Raw genomic sequence first — 14,724 nt, 5'->3', positions numbered from 1 at the left:
GGGAATGAATCGCCTTAAATTAGTTTAAATACATTTTATTTGACCTTCTATTCGATTCTAATGACTCTCCAATTAAAACAAGTTTACTTTTGATCTTACTTTTGAATAGTAGCGTGTACAAGGGTGTAACAAAAAGCGTCTCCGTTAATTCCGACCTATCTTCTGTTCTCTGATTGGTCTTTCTCAAGCAGTCGTCATTACGACAAAGATAAAACTAGCCAATCGTAGGTCAGAGGGGCGGGTTGTCTGCCAGCGAACAGGATTATACAGAGGGCGGGATTTTTCGATACACTGCACCGGATATCCTTCAGCCGTGCATTGTGGGACTCTAGCAACCGAGTGCGCGAAACATTATTATTATTATCAAAGTAATGAATTAAATTGTGATTTGGGGTGCTAAATGCGATAGAATGTAACAATGGCCCCGTTTATAATGTCATAGCCATGTCCCTAGGGTAATGTGACTGTTTTAGTGGCAGAAATTTGGCTTTATTTCATTAATCTGTTTTAGTAGTAGAGGTAATTTAGCGGAGGCGCGTTCACACGTCCCTGCATTTTTCTGTTAAAATAGGTACATGCCATGTTTTTGGTGACTGTATTCAGAGTTTACTGATGACCTACATTGCTGGTACTTTATTTTGCTGAAGGGTGAGATTTGCATGTCATATTTAAGCCAGAGAAGAGCAAACACTGGGGGAAAGCAGCTTCACAGCATCGCTTCGGTTCGTGTCTCTTTAAACCCCGTACAGCAGCTCGATAGGCAGCCTTCACTAGCTCCGTCTAAATCCAGGTGTGAATAGAGGTTTAAAAATGGCTTCATCGTCTGGAAACGATGACGATTTGACCATCCCGAGAGCAGCCATCAACAAAATGATTAAAGAGACTTTGCCCAACGTGAGAGTGGCTAACGATGCCCGTGAGCTGGTGGTAAACTGCTGTACTGAGTTCATCCATCTCATCTCCTCCGAAGCTAACGAGATCTGCAACAAGTCTGAGAAGAAGACCATCTCTCCAGAACATGTCATCAATGGTGAGGAGCACACACTTTCAACCTTGTACCTTTGTTTCTTTATGGTGTTGAATGACTAGTCATCAGACTGTGGTTCAAACCCAGCAAGAGAGGGAGTCAAGAGAGGCTTTATTGTTTGTTTATTAGGATTTTAACGTCATGTTTTACACATTCATGACAGGAACTGTCATTACACAAGATTCATCAGATTCATCAGTTCACAAGATTATATCGAACACAGTCATGGACAATTTTGTATCTCCAATTCACCTCACTTGCACGTCTTTGGACTGTGGGAGGAAACCCACGCAGACACGGGGAGAACATGCAAACTCCACACAGAAAGGACCCGAACCGCCCCACCTGGGGATCGAACCCATGACCTTCTTGCTGTGAGGCGACAGTGCTACCCACTGAGCCACCGTGCTGCCCGGCTTTATTGTCATTTACATATTGAAACGAAACCACGTTCCTCCAGGACCAGGACCAGGGTGCAACACAGAACACAAGTGCATGACCACAATGCAGTGCAGGTAGACAACAGTACAATACATACAAAAAAAGGCCTAAAATAAATACAATAAGTTATTTCTAATCTAAAGAGTAATTAAGGGAGACAAGACTAGAGACAAGTGTTGGTCAGTACATGGTACTGAGTAAATGATGGCTGAGGTAGAAAAACATATTCTGATATGCAAATGTAAATGTTTCAAGTATCATTCTGGCATATAACGTTTCAGTTTAGAATTAGAATAAGTTTATAATGTCAAGATGTGCATGTACTGTATTGTACAGAATAAGTTATGTGTATCAAGTCAAGTCAACTACTAAGTTGCCACTGTTGGACCCCTGAGCAAGGCCCTTAACCCTCAATTTCTCGCATTATATTTACACAATTGTAAGTCGCGTTGGATAAAGTCTTCTGCTTTGAGCCATGAATGTAAAATAATTAAACATTCATGTCAGAAGTTTACATATACAGTACTTAAAAAAGACACGCATGTCCTGGCAGTCTTTAATATGTAAGATTTCAGCAGCTTTTCTTTTCTGTGACTAAAGGACCTTATTTGGTTTTTTAATAGGTGCTGGTTCAAAATAGACATTCATCAAATTACAAGATTAAATTAGTGATGTAGACACTTCTACCATGAAATTTAATCTCATCTAACTTTGTAATTATCTGTTGCCAGCTATGGGCAAAGAAAAAGTAGCAGCATGAGCTTCTTTCTTGCACACTAGCTTTTAAGCTTATGGCGATTTAAAGCTTGCTTGACTGTCGACAGTGCCACATGTGCTCTAGCAACTTTGGCTTTAATACCCAGACTGACAATTTGTTTCAAGCTTTGGATTTAAATGTATGTATGTAGTGCAGGTAGTGAGATGCTGGACAACAGGGAGTCCTCATAGACACCATTTCTTTTAAAGTATTATATTGTTTTTGGTTGCTGTTTTGATGGTGGTATTTAATTGCATTTAAGATTTTCATGCTCGTCATACCATCTAGTAAGCCCTTGAATGCAGATTTATAATGAAAACATTCATCCTAGATAGAAATAAAAATCTAGGAACAATTTGATGGCTAAAACACTAAAGCAAGGACAACTTGTTATGGATTTGAAGCACCGTCAGTGGTTCTTACACAAAAGCAGCCACAATGCAGCTATTTAAACTGTATAGCTTATTTTTTAACCATCAACCAAGGTGAAGCTGTGACGTATTCCTCAGCAGACGCTGGTGAGCAAGTGTACTCTGGAACTTCTAGAGAATAACAATAACAACAACAGGATGATTTTTGATTTCCCCTCTGTGGTTCTTGTGGTGTTTAGTTTACTGTGGTGCTTTTTCACTTTTTTTTACATGTATTTGATGATATTGTTTTAATTAAGTGTAGTGTAGTTAGTTTTCAATACACTCCAGTGGTGATTTGTTTAACCAGTCAGTGTTCTGTGCTGTTTCTCGCTCGACTCATGAATGGTAACCAAATTCAGCATGGATATTTGGGTACAGTGTATCAGTCTGGAAACAGATACAAAACCATGTCTTAGGCTTTACAACAGTGGTATATACTTTACGGCCAAAAGTATGCTCACCCAATAAAAGCTTGTTTGATATCCTATTTTTTTAAAAACACACGCTGTTCACCAGAGCTCAGATCTTGAATACATCGTATCAAATCTCGGGTCTGCCTTGCCGACTGACGCTGAGTGGCCACATGAGCAACAATTGGCCTGTTGTTCAGATAGGGGCGGGATTAAGCCGGATGGGGACTCTCTCTTAGACTAGTGCGATAGGACCTCTGCTGGCTGGTTGGTGGCGTCTGCACGGAGATGGGAAAGGAGTGCGGTGGAGGGTGTGGCTCTCCGTACACAGCGCTGTACTGCACTGCACTCGTCAAGTGTAGGTGATGTTCGATTGCTGTGCACGTGTCGGAGGGGTCGTGGAGCAGCCTCGTCCTCCCAAATCAGGAGCAGGGACCAGCATTAGTGAGAGAATGATTGACAGGCAGAAACTGGATGCGCTAAAGTGGGAGAAAAGGGGGGGGAGGGGGGGGGGATTGGCTTTTTTATTATTTCCTCTTTTTGTTGCTATAGCAGCCTCCTTTCCTCAGTATAAGGAGTATATACAGTGTATCACAAAAGTGAGTACACCCCTCACATTTCTGCAGATATTTAAGTATATCTTTTCATGGGACAACACTGACAAAATGACACTTTGAACCAATGAAAAGTAGTCTGTGTGCAGCTTATATAACAGTGTAAATGTATTCTTCCCTCAAAATAACTCAATATACAGCCATTAATGTCTAAACCACCGGCAACAAAAGTGAGTACACCTCTAAGAGACTACACCCCTAAATGTCCAAATTGAGCACTGCTTGTCATTTTCCCTCCAAAATGTCATGTGACTCGTTAGTGTTACTAGGTCTCAGGTGTGCATAGGGAGCAGGTGTGTTCAATTTAGTAGTACAGCTCTCACACTCTTTCATACTGGTCACTGAAAGTTCCAACATGGCACCTCATGGCAAAGAACTCTCTGAGGATCTTAAAAGACGAATTGTTGCGCTACATGAAGATGGCCAAGGCTACAAGAAGATTGCCAACACCCTGAAACTGAGCTGCAGCACAGTGGCCAAGATCATCCAGCGTTTTAAAAGAGCAGGGTCCACTCAGAACAGACCTCGCGTTGGTCGTCCAAAGAAGCTGAATGCACGTGCTCAGCGTCACATCCAACTGCTGTCTTTGAAAGATAGGCGCAGGAGTGCTGTCAGCATTGCTGCAGAGATTGAAAAGGTGGGGGGTCAGCCTGTCAGTGCTCAGACCATACGCCGCACACTACATCAAATTGGTCTGCATGGCTGTCACCCCAGAAGGAAGCCTCTTCTGAAGTCTCTACACAAGAAAGCCCGCAAACAGTTTGCTGAAGACATGTCAACAAAGGACATGGATTACTGGAACCATGTCCTATGGTCTGATGAGACCAAGATTAATTTGTTTGGTTCAGATGGTCTCAAGCATGTGTGGCGGCAATCAGGTGAGGAGTACAAAGATAAGTGTGTCATGCCTACAGTCAAACATGGTGGTGGGAATGCCATGGTCTGGGGCTGCATGAGTGCAGCAGGTGTTGGGGAGTTACATTTCATTGAGGGACACATGAACTCCAATATGTACTGTGAAATACTGAAGCAGAGCATGATCCCCTCCCTCCGGAAACTGGGTCGCAGGGCAGTGTTCCAGCATGATAATGACCCCAAACACACCTCTAAGACGACCACTGCTTTATTGAAGAGGCTGAGGGTAAAGGTGATGGACTGGCCAAGCATGTCTCCAGACCTAAACCCAATAGAACATCTTTGGGGCATCCTCAAGCGGAAGGTGGAGGAGCGCAACGTCTCGAATATCCGCCAGCTCCGTAATGTCGTCATGGAGGAGTGGAAAAGCATTCCAGTGGCAACCTGTGAAGCTCTGGTAAACTCCATGCCCAGGAGAGTTAAGGCAGTTCTGGGAAATAATGGTGGCCACACAAAATATTGACACTTCAGGAACTTTCACTAAGGGGTGTACTCACTTTTGTTGCCGGTGGTTTAGACATTAATGGCTGTATATTGAGTTATTTTGAGGGAAGAATAAGTTTACACTGTTATATAAGCTGCACACAGACTACTTTTCATTGTGTCAAAGTGTCATTTTGTCAGTGTTGTCCCATGAAAAGATATACTTAAATATCTGCAGAAATGTGAGGGGTGTACTCACTTTTGTGATACACTGTATGAGGTTATGAGGCATTGATTCTTGGTGAGAATACCCGGCATGCATTCGACGTACCAATTCTCAGTAAAAGTGTTCAGTGTGATTTGGGTAAAAACTCTGTGCAAGACATTTGATTTCCTGCACAACAAACTTGTCATACCTTGTTCTTACGGCCACAGGGTCATGCTGAAAGTAAGAATTGGTCTTCAAAGTGTAGCCACAAAGTTGAAAGCATATAATAATAATTTGATACACCTATATCTCAACAATAGGAGTGGCTGAAACGCATGGACTTAAATAAGAGGACCATATGGTGTAACTCTTCTTTTAAAAATGGGATTGCTCTGCGATATCAGTTTGAAGGTTGAGGGTTCGAATCCTGATGAAACAAGCATGGTTGGGTCCTTTAGCAATACCCTGAATCTGTCTGGCTTTATGTGCGCTGTATATCGGCTGACTCTGCTCTGACCCTAGCATACTGGGAAATCCGTTGTGTTATTAAGTTTCATTTGTGTAATATTATGTCTTGTGACATAATTCCATGTGACAGTTAACAGAGGCAATTAAATAGGAGGAATTAGTTTTTCACACCACTGTGTGTAGGTATATGTAGCACACACACCAATCAGCCATAACATTAAAACCACCTCCTTGTTTCTACACTCACTGTCCATTTTATCAGCTCCACTTACCATATAGAAGCACTTTGTAGTTCAGGACCCCCACAGAGCAGGTATTATTTGGATGGTGGATCATTCTCAGCACTGCAGTGACACTGACATGGTGGTGGTGTGTTAGTGTGTGTTGTGCTGGTATGAGTGGATCAGACACAGCAGCGCTGCTGGAGTTTTTAAATACCGTGTCCACTCACTGTCCACTCTATAAGACACTCCTACCTAGTTGGTCCACCTTGTAGATGTAAAGTCAGAGACGATCGCTCATCTATTGCTGCTGTTTGAGTCGGTCATCTTCTAGACCTTCATCAGCCCACGGGGTGCTGTTGTCTGGATATTTTTGGTTGGTGGACTATTCTCAGTCCAGCAGTGACAGTGAGGTGTTTAAAAACTCCAGCAGCGCTGCTGTGTCTTATCCACTCATACCAGCACAACACACACTAACACACCACCACCATGTCAGTGTCACTGCAGTGCTGAGAATGATCCACCACCTAAATAATACCTGCTCTGTGGTGGTCATGTGGGGGTCCTGACCATTGAAGAACAGCATGAAAGGAGGCTAACAAAGCATGTAGAGAAACTACAAAGTGCTTCTATATGGTAAGTGGAGCTGATAAAATGGACAGTGAGTGTGGAAACAAGGAGGTGGTTTTAATGTTATGGCTGATCGGTGTATTTCTAAACACAATTTTCTCACAGGTGTATTGTGGTTTAAATGGGTGTTAACACTTCTAACATCTTTTTGGTGTTATCACCCACACCTACTATATACAACGTGCATGTGCAGCAGGATCATGGCTGCAAACCTGCACATAATCTGCAAAATTAGGGGTGTTAATATAGTGTTGCTTCCCCTCTGCTGTTATAACAGCCTCCACTTGTTTTTTTGTAAACACATCATTCTCCTTATCATTCCACACAGATCCACACGTGCAGGGTTTAACATGCAGTCCCACTCCATACTGCCACAACAACTTCAGTTGTTATTTTAATACATACTAGATACATTCTTTATGATTTGAATAAAATAAATGCATAAAAAATGTCATGTTCAGTGTTCTTTCTGTCTCTCTCTCTCCGAATTAGTTTATTCAGGGAAATTTTTGGTGCTGCTCACTGACCTGAGTCTTAAACAGCAGTGTAAACTGTGTGTAGAGATTCATTAGCTATTAAAGATTAAAGGTTGATCATAAACATTCCTACCTTCCACTAGATTTTAAAACGTTAGTGCTGGAATTTACATACGCTTTAGGTTGGGCACTGATGTTTTTCAAGAGAGCCTGGCTTCCTTGTCCTTCCTGTTATGTTTGATGGGGTTAGGGTCAGGACTAATGTGTAGTTCATCATTAATGGATTTTAGAGGCTTAAACTAAAGCAGAATTTCCTTTTTACCAAGAACAGGGTTTGTAAGAAGTTCCCGTTCCAAAACCATGGGCATTCTGACAGAGCATTTGTGAGGCCAGTCTCTGATGTTGGACTAGAAGGACTGGTTTGACACTGGTTTGCTTTTACTGTTCCTGTTTACCTTAAAGACGTCCAATTAGCTGTTGGCATTTGTGTGGCTGATTGGTCATAATCCTAATCTATTAAGTTCATAATAAGCTCTGTGTGAGTACGTGGTGCTTAAACATCATCGAAAAATTGTACCTTTCTGTTCTTGGTCTGAACTTTTATGGCTTTGCAGCTGAGCTGTTATCGCTCGTAGACGCTTGAAATTCACAACAGTTTACCTTCAGTTTAACAGGGCAGCTTTAATAGGGCAGAAATTTAACGTACTGATGATGGAAGTTGTTGGAAAGGTGAAGATCTTGTTGAAAAACTCTTTTTAAAGGGGTAATTTATGACTGAGTCTGCAAGTGTTTGTCTATGAATGTTGCACAGCTGTGTTTTTACTTTTACGCATCTGTTAGCAATGGATGTGGCTGCAATAATAAAAATAAATAAATAAATCTAGTGAACTAGCGTGTGGTCTCATACTAATGCTTAGACTTAAACCTGTTTTTTTTTTTTGAAGATTGTGTGAAACAGCTGTGCCTCCACAGGGTTTCAGGCATATAGTGTTTCCCTGAAATGAGCTCGCGATGGAAAAATCAGGCTTAAAATCACAGCGTGCGCTAGAGAACTTAAAGAGAACTTAACTAAATGAAAAGCACCAACAATATAAGATTTTAAAAAATCTCGTTATTGTGTTTTCCAGCACTTGAAAGTCTCGGCTTTGGATCGTACATCACAGAAGTGAAGGACGTTTTGCAGGAATGTAAAACAGTGGCACTGAAGCGGAGAAAGGCCAGCTCGCGCCTGGAAAACCTCGGCATCCCAGAGGAGGAGCTTCTACGTCAGCAACAGGAGTTATTTGCCAAGGTGAGCATCACGCACACTTGCCCTTTGTTTTTTTTTTCTGCCATTTGACACATGTAAAGCAGCACAGCCTGTGTCCCATATTTATGCATTCTGTCCGATGTGTGATGCATGTTGTAGGCGCGGCAGCAACAGGCCGAGCTGGCACAGCAGGAGTGGCTGCAGATGCAGCAGGCGGCGCAGCAGGCACAGTTAGCAGCCGCCGCAGCAGCTTCAGCCAGCGCAGGTCAAAACACCCGGTCTTCCCAGGAAGAAGATGAAGAGGATGACATGTGATTCTTCAGTCTCTCTCTCTCTCTTTTTCCCTCTCACCCTTTCTCTTTCGTCCCTCAGTATCCGTTTATATTGACTTTATAGAAAGTACGATGCCCGGGCGGTAGACATGTCATATTTCTTTAGTTTAGTTATTTCAAACTAGGCTTCAAACGTCGTTTCTTTAGTTTTTTAACCAGAAATTCAGTTTCCCAGTTTTGTGAATGAAAATTTTTATGGCGGCATAGGTTTTCTTCTGTGCGTTTATATATGATGTATTGGGGTCATGAGACGTGCTACATTTTGAAGTTATCTTTTGAGTGTTTAAATTTATGAGCCTCCTACAGATATCTTGCTTTTTTGTTGGGTTCAAATTGTTACGAGTTAAATTAATTTTTTTTTTCTTTAGGAAATTGATTTTTATATTAATGGTCCTTTTCCGGTCTCACTCTGACAGAGACTGCTGATCTGGGGGAGAAACAGTTGTAATGTAAGACACTTCTTTTTTTTTTTTTTGGTTGTTTGCTTGTTTGCTTGTTTTACTTTGTCAGTAAGAATACAGCCTATGTCATATGCAGCTTTTGTTTGACCCGTATTAAACAGTATTGAAACAAGAACACTGAAATATCTCTGTAGTACCAAAGATGGAGAGAAACGTTAGCAACCAGAGTCTCACCAAAACCTCAGACAGTCTTGGCTCATCTGCCGAATGGTTACTGACGGTGCCAAACCACGCCACCCTCAGTTTGTTAAGCATTTTTATCTGAACGGATTGTTTCTGTTCCTCTGTATTTCTCTGGTGCAATGTTTAGAACCCGCATTGTGAATGTCCGCTGACTCTTGTGCTGATTGGTGAGTTTTTGTTCAGGTGCGCATTCACACGAAGCTGTAAGCTGTATTCTCTAAGCAATAAAAGTCAACATGTTTTATAGGAACAGCTCTGACTGTCATTTTTCTTTCCTTTATAACTGACATAAAATGCAGATATTCATGTGCTAACCATTATACAGGGCACACACAGTTCAGGTCAGAAGTTCACATACACGTGTGAGGGATATGTACACGATATGGCCATATCACAGAGGTCAGGTGTTTCATTTACAACCATTGCTAACAGGTGTGCAAAATTCATATGCTTTCAATTTAGTGACAACAGTTAAAGGAAGGCCCATCACTCATGTTACAGCATGAGTGTTCCAGAGTCCCTGTGCACAAAGTGAGGGCCATTTAAACATGATTTACATAGAGTTTGGTGTGGAGGAACTCTAGTGGCCTGCACAGAACTCTGATCTTTACCATACCAAACATTTTAGAGATGAACTGTGTGTGCAGCTGATACTACAGTGGTGTTAAGTAATCGCCCCCTTTCTAGTTTATTAAGCAAACATTTATGTTTATGTTGTAAAACAACTACATTTGTAAAACATAATATTTATGTAAGAGATGCTCAGGTGGCGCAGCTGTCTGTTATGCAATCCCATCACTGCTGAACCTTCACTGGGTTCACATAAAGAACTTGTTTTGGCTCTGAAGACTCTTCATTGAACAGTCGTTTGGGTAAAATTAGAACCAGACACGTTCTCTGTTTTAACAGACTGCTTTTTCAAGCTTTGAATAAATGAATAATGACGTTACTACAATGAATCATTTCTTTCAATTTGATAAAAAAGATGAGTCATTTGACGCACTGGTTCCTACAGTGGGTGCCATGATGTCCATACAGATCTGCAGTAGAATCCACTGCTAATGTAAATCATTTTGAAAAAGACTACATTAAAAGTGGATTATACAATTGTTGTTAAAAAAAATAAGCAATGCCTTTCAAAACAAAGAATCAGAATATGTTTAAGACGGCGATGTTCACAAGTCATAAAATACACAAGTTCCAATCACATACACAAACCATACATGGTAAATGTACTGTGACATTTAAATAAACAACTAATATATACGTAAGTTCAGAAGGGATTTTGACCGTGCTTTAAATCCAACACATTTTCTTAATTTTTAAATAACTTACTTGAGACCTTAAACCATGTCAGTAGGTGCATCTGAATTCTCTGAACCTGCAGATAAACATGTTAGAGTTCAGTAACAATGTAAATCCAGAGTGAGCTTAGGGTGAGGAAATGAAGAAGAACTGTATTTTATATAGCTGAAATGATCAAACCATCAATGGCTTAAGCTGAGCAGTAAATAAAATGGAATTAACCAAATTATATGTAAAATATTCATTGTAAAAAGTTATACATTCCTAAGTATTTAATGTAGTTTTTAATGTAGTTATGATCATCATCAATAATGATAATATAAATATTTATATAATTCATAGTTGTCGGGTTGATTTTTGATGATGAGGATGACAATAAAATAATGATGATAATAATAATAATGATAATAATAATATTATACATTATTATTATTGTTACTATTATATGAAGTAAAATAATTCCAGATAATGCTAACCTTCTTTTTTGTCTTATTATTATTAGTATTATTATTTGGGTAAAATAATTCTAGACTATGTTAATCTCCATCTTCTTAAATTATTTTCTTCTTTATCTTCTTCTTACTATCATTATTAAATATACTTTGGAATATTTTGAGGTGTCTTAAACAAGGGACTTTTTACAAGGATTCAGTGAATGTGAGAACTTTATTAACGGCTCCTAAAAAAATAATTTGGCTAAGTTTGTAGCACTGTCGCCTTATGCCAAGTTCACACTACACGACTTTCTGATTTGCCGGGCCGCTGTACAGTTCACACTACACGACTGGATCTCTTGCGCTCGGGAGTCTTTCAGTCGGTGTGTATTTCACACTACACGACTGATCGGTGATGGGGGGTTTCACACTACACCATCTATCACCAACTGGAATCGCAGGCGAGCTTCTCTGCTCTCACAAATATCGTTTTGTTATGAAAACAAATGCGAGATGTGACGAAAGGTTTAATGATACCACATCCTAAAATGCACAAGTAGCGAGCGATCAAAGTTTGTGCACGTAAAAACAAAGAGAAAAAATAAATGAATCTTAGTGGATTTGGCTTGGGTTGTTGTGTAGTGAGTTGGAGGTTAATAAATATTTTTGCAATGTAACGTTGGTGTTTTGTAGAGCACGATAAGGTCAGAAATACTGTAAAACTTGTGTGTAACACCTGTGTATTATGATATAAACTATATTAAGCCCCTGTACAGCCTTTTACACTCCTCCCCTGCATTTCTTCTCACACTGTATCTTGCATTCTCATTGGCTGTTCGACATAGCACTCATTGCGGGTCGGGAAACACCCATTCAGATATCTGACATGCTAGATATCTCGATCCGGTCACTGAGCGCTCGGCGAGCCGGTCGGATCGAGTTGTTGGGTAGTTCTCACACAGCGATTAAGAGCCGAGTTTTGATCGCCGAGCGAATGCCGAGTTGCTCCCGAGCCGGCAAATCTAGCGCCGACCAGTCGGCGAGCGAAAATCAGGGCAAAAATCATGTAGTGTGAACTAGGCATTACAGCAAGAAAGTCCTGGGTTCAGTCCCCAGGTGGGGTGGTCTGGGTCCTTTCTGTGTGGAGTTTGCATGTTCTCCCCGTGTCCGCCTAGGTTTCCTCCAACAGTCCAAAGACATGCAAGTGAGGTGAATAACCTTGTGTACTGATGAACCTTTTGTAATGTGTAACTACAGTTCCTGTCATGAAAGTGTAAAACACGACGTTAAAATCTTAATAAACAAACAAAACTTTAAAAAAAAAAATTACTTCCACAGCCACAATTCCGGTGTAAAAAGAATGATCTTGTTTAAATACAGGTGGATTGTGGAAATCAGAGTCCTTCCAATAGAGAGCGCTCTGGCTGTCTTAATACAAAAAGAACTCTGGGCTGTGTTTCAAATATTCCCTTCTTCACTGTAATGTGCACTACACTATTGAGTGTAGCTTGATAGGGATCTAGACTCTGGTCTAGTGCACTTGGTTTTAAATGATCAGCGTTTTGGGTTTCGGCCAGTGAGATTCCACAGTTCCCACCATTCCGTGTAAATTTTTCTGTGAGAAGTGGAAGGTCGATTTCCGCTTCATTTTTATTTATAAACGTGTAAGACAGTTTACAGACAACACTAGAGCTGTATTGTGGTTGTTTATTAGTGGAAAATTAAGAAAAAAACTCTGTAAAGTCGCTGAAAATAGAGAGAACGACCGTTAATAACAGTTAGTCGCGAGCGTCTCAGGTAAGTGTGTGTGTGTGATACACTGATTACTGTTGTTGATATTTGAGCTTTAAGTTGATTAATTATGATTGAATTGGCTGTAAATACATGTTTATGTTATATTTCTTTTATAAATGACCTACTGTTGGTTAATGTTGGTCCATGGTTGGTTGGAGCTTTACTTGGCTTGCTGTCACTTCCCTGTACCAGCCCATTAAAATAGCGTTAACGCTAGTCAGATGTGCTCAGAGTTTAACATGTTCTAGTTTATTGTTTTACACACTTGTTACATGTAATCACTCTTTAATAATGTATCTGGGTGTGTTGTCTGTGTAGCTACATGTTTCAGATTTCAAATCAGCCTAATGAATGACTTTAATGACCATGTAACGTTACATTCACAAGAATGTAACGTTTCAGTGTAACAGTTTTAAGCAGACAGAATCTCATTGTTGATTTTGAAGTTAACACATCATGTACAGCTGGGATTCTCAAACTCTTACAGCTAGTTACCCCAATTGTGTGGAAAACAAATCTAGACACTTCATTTATTTTATTTTTTTTGTAATTTTCTTTTTATTGGGAAAATCTTTTAAAAAGAAAGAAAACAAGTACAGTGTCACAATTAATGTTTCAAATATTGTAAACCAAGAGTACAATTCCTGTTACAAACAAAGCACACAGTTGGGGTAAATTGTAACAAAAAACTAAGACACCAGAATTTCGACTTTCCTTTGTGATTCAATCACCATTTTTAATATAAAAACCTTTTACAATGTAAATGAGGAGTTTCACTTTTGAATAGAAACAAGAAGAAGAGGGTGGAGAGGTCATTAAAGTCTAAACAAAGTCTGGCCGTTGGGGTCCTATGTAATCTAGCCATTTAGACCAAATCTGGTCAAATTTGTCCTTCTGAATTCTTAAGGAATAAGTTAGCTTTTCCATAATAAAAATTTCGTAAACAATATCAATCCATTCATGTATTTGAGGAGGTTCAGTGAACAACCATTTTCTGGTGATTACTTTCTTACTTGCAGCCAACAAAATCGACAGTAATTTCTTATCATTGTCGACAGAGAGGTTTCCAAGACATAGACAATCAAAGTCAAATGGTATGTTTATCTTGAATACAGTACAGACAGCCTGGTGGATAGCTTTCCAGTACCCAGACAGAATAGTACACTCCCAGGAAATGTGGAAGTGACCTGCACCGTCAGAACCACACATTATCCAACACCCGGATCCTGAACCTTGATACCGTTTCTGTGCCGGTGTAATAAAAAATCTAAGGATGTTTTTCCAGCAGAATTCTCTCCAGTTTAGGCAACTTGTTGTGGCCCACTGAAATTGACATATTTTTTCCCAAACACTTCATTTATTTAATAAAAAAAAACAAGTATTTAGATGTTTTAGTATTTAGAAGGACATTATGTTATTATGCATAAATATGCTTTGTTTTTATTTGGTTTTACATTTATATCCTCTGCATTTAGCAGACTTATAAAAGTGCTTCCATAGTAAACATTACCTTACTCTAGTTTAAGTAAACATCAGTCCAAGAATACAAATCTGCTGAAACCCTGTTAGGACCAAAGTTGTTTTTGTTTCTTTATTAATGCAGGGAATAAGTAAGAGCATTAGTAAGTACGTGTCAACTCAAGTGCTTAGTAAAGAGGTGGGTTTTTTAATTGTCTTTTGAAGACAGTTTGTTTGTTTGTTTGTTTATTAGGATTTTAACGTCATGTTTTACACTTTGGTTACATTCATGACAGGAACGGTAGTTACTCATTACACAAGGTTCATCAGTTCACAAGGTTATATCGAACACAGTCATGGACAATTTAGTGTCTCCAATTCACCTCACTTGCATGTCTTTGGACTGTGGGAGGAAACCGGAGCTCCCGGAGGAAACCCACACAGACACGGGGAGAACATGCAAACTCCACACAGAAAGGACCCGAACCGCCCCACCTGGGGATCG

General features: G+C 40.0%; 2 protein-coding genes across 2 annotated transcripts in view; both read left to right on the top strand.

Moving 5' to 3' along the window:
• The first annotated feature begins 310 nt into the window (after positions 1-310).
• On the top strand, positions 311-9,478 carry dr1 (down-regulator of transcription 1). The gene is made up of 3 exons (XM_062996534.1): positions 311-1,030; positions 8,131-8,294; positions 8,412-9,478. Exons 1-3 carry the CDS (start codon positions 811-813, stop codon positions 8,565-8,567), a joined length of 540 nt encoding a protein of 179 aa, XP_062852604.1. The 5' UTR covers positions 311-810; the 3' UTR covers positions 8,568-9,478.
• Positions 9,479-12,595: 3,117 nt separating this feature from the next.
• gng12b (guanine nucleotide binding protein (G protein), gamma 12b) overlaps positions 12,596-14,724 on the top strand; it is a 90,406-nt gene continuing 88,277 nt past the window's right edge. The window contains exon 1 of the mRNA XM_062997310.1: positions 12,596-12,764. The gene's annotated coding sequence lies outside the window, so the exon portion shown is untranslated. The remainder of the gene's footprint in view (positions 12,765-14,724) is intronic.

This window comes from Trichomycterus rosablanca, chromosome 6, assembly GCF_030014385.1.
Source record: "Trichomycterus rosablanca isolate fTriRos1 chromosome 6, fTriRos1.hap1, whole genome shotgun sequence".
Lineage (NCBI taxonomy): Eukaryota > Metazoa > Chordata > Actinopteri > Siluriformes > Trichomycteridae > Trichomycterus > Trichomycterus rosablanca.
The sequence above is the reverse complement of the archived record's forward strand: the minus strand, read 5'-3'. Positions and strand labels throughout refer to the sequence as shown.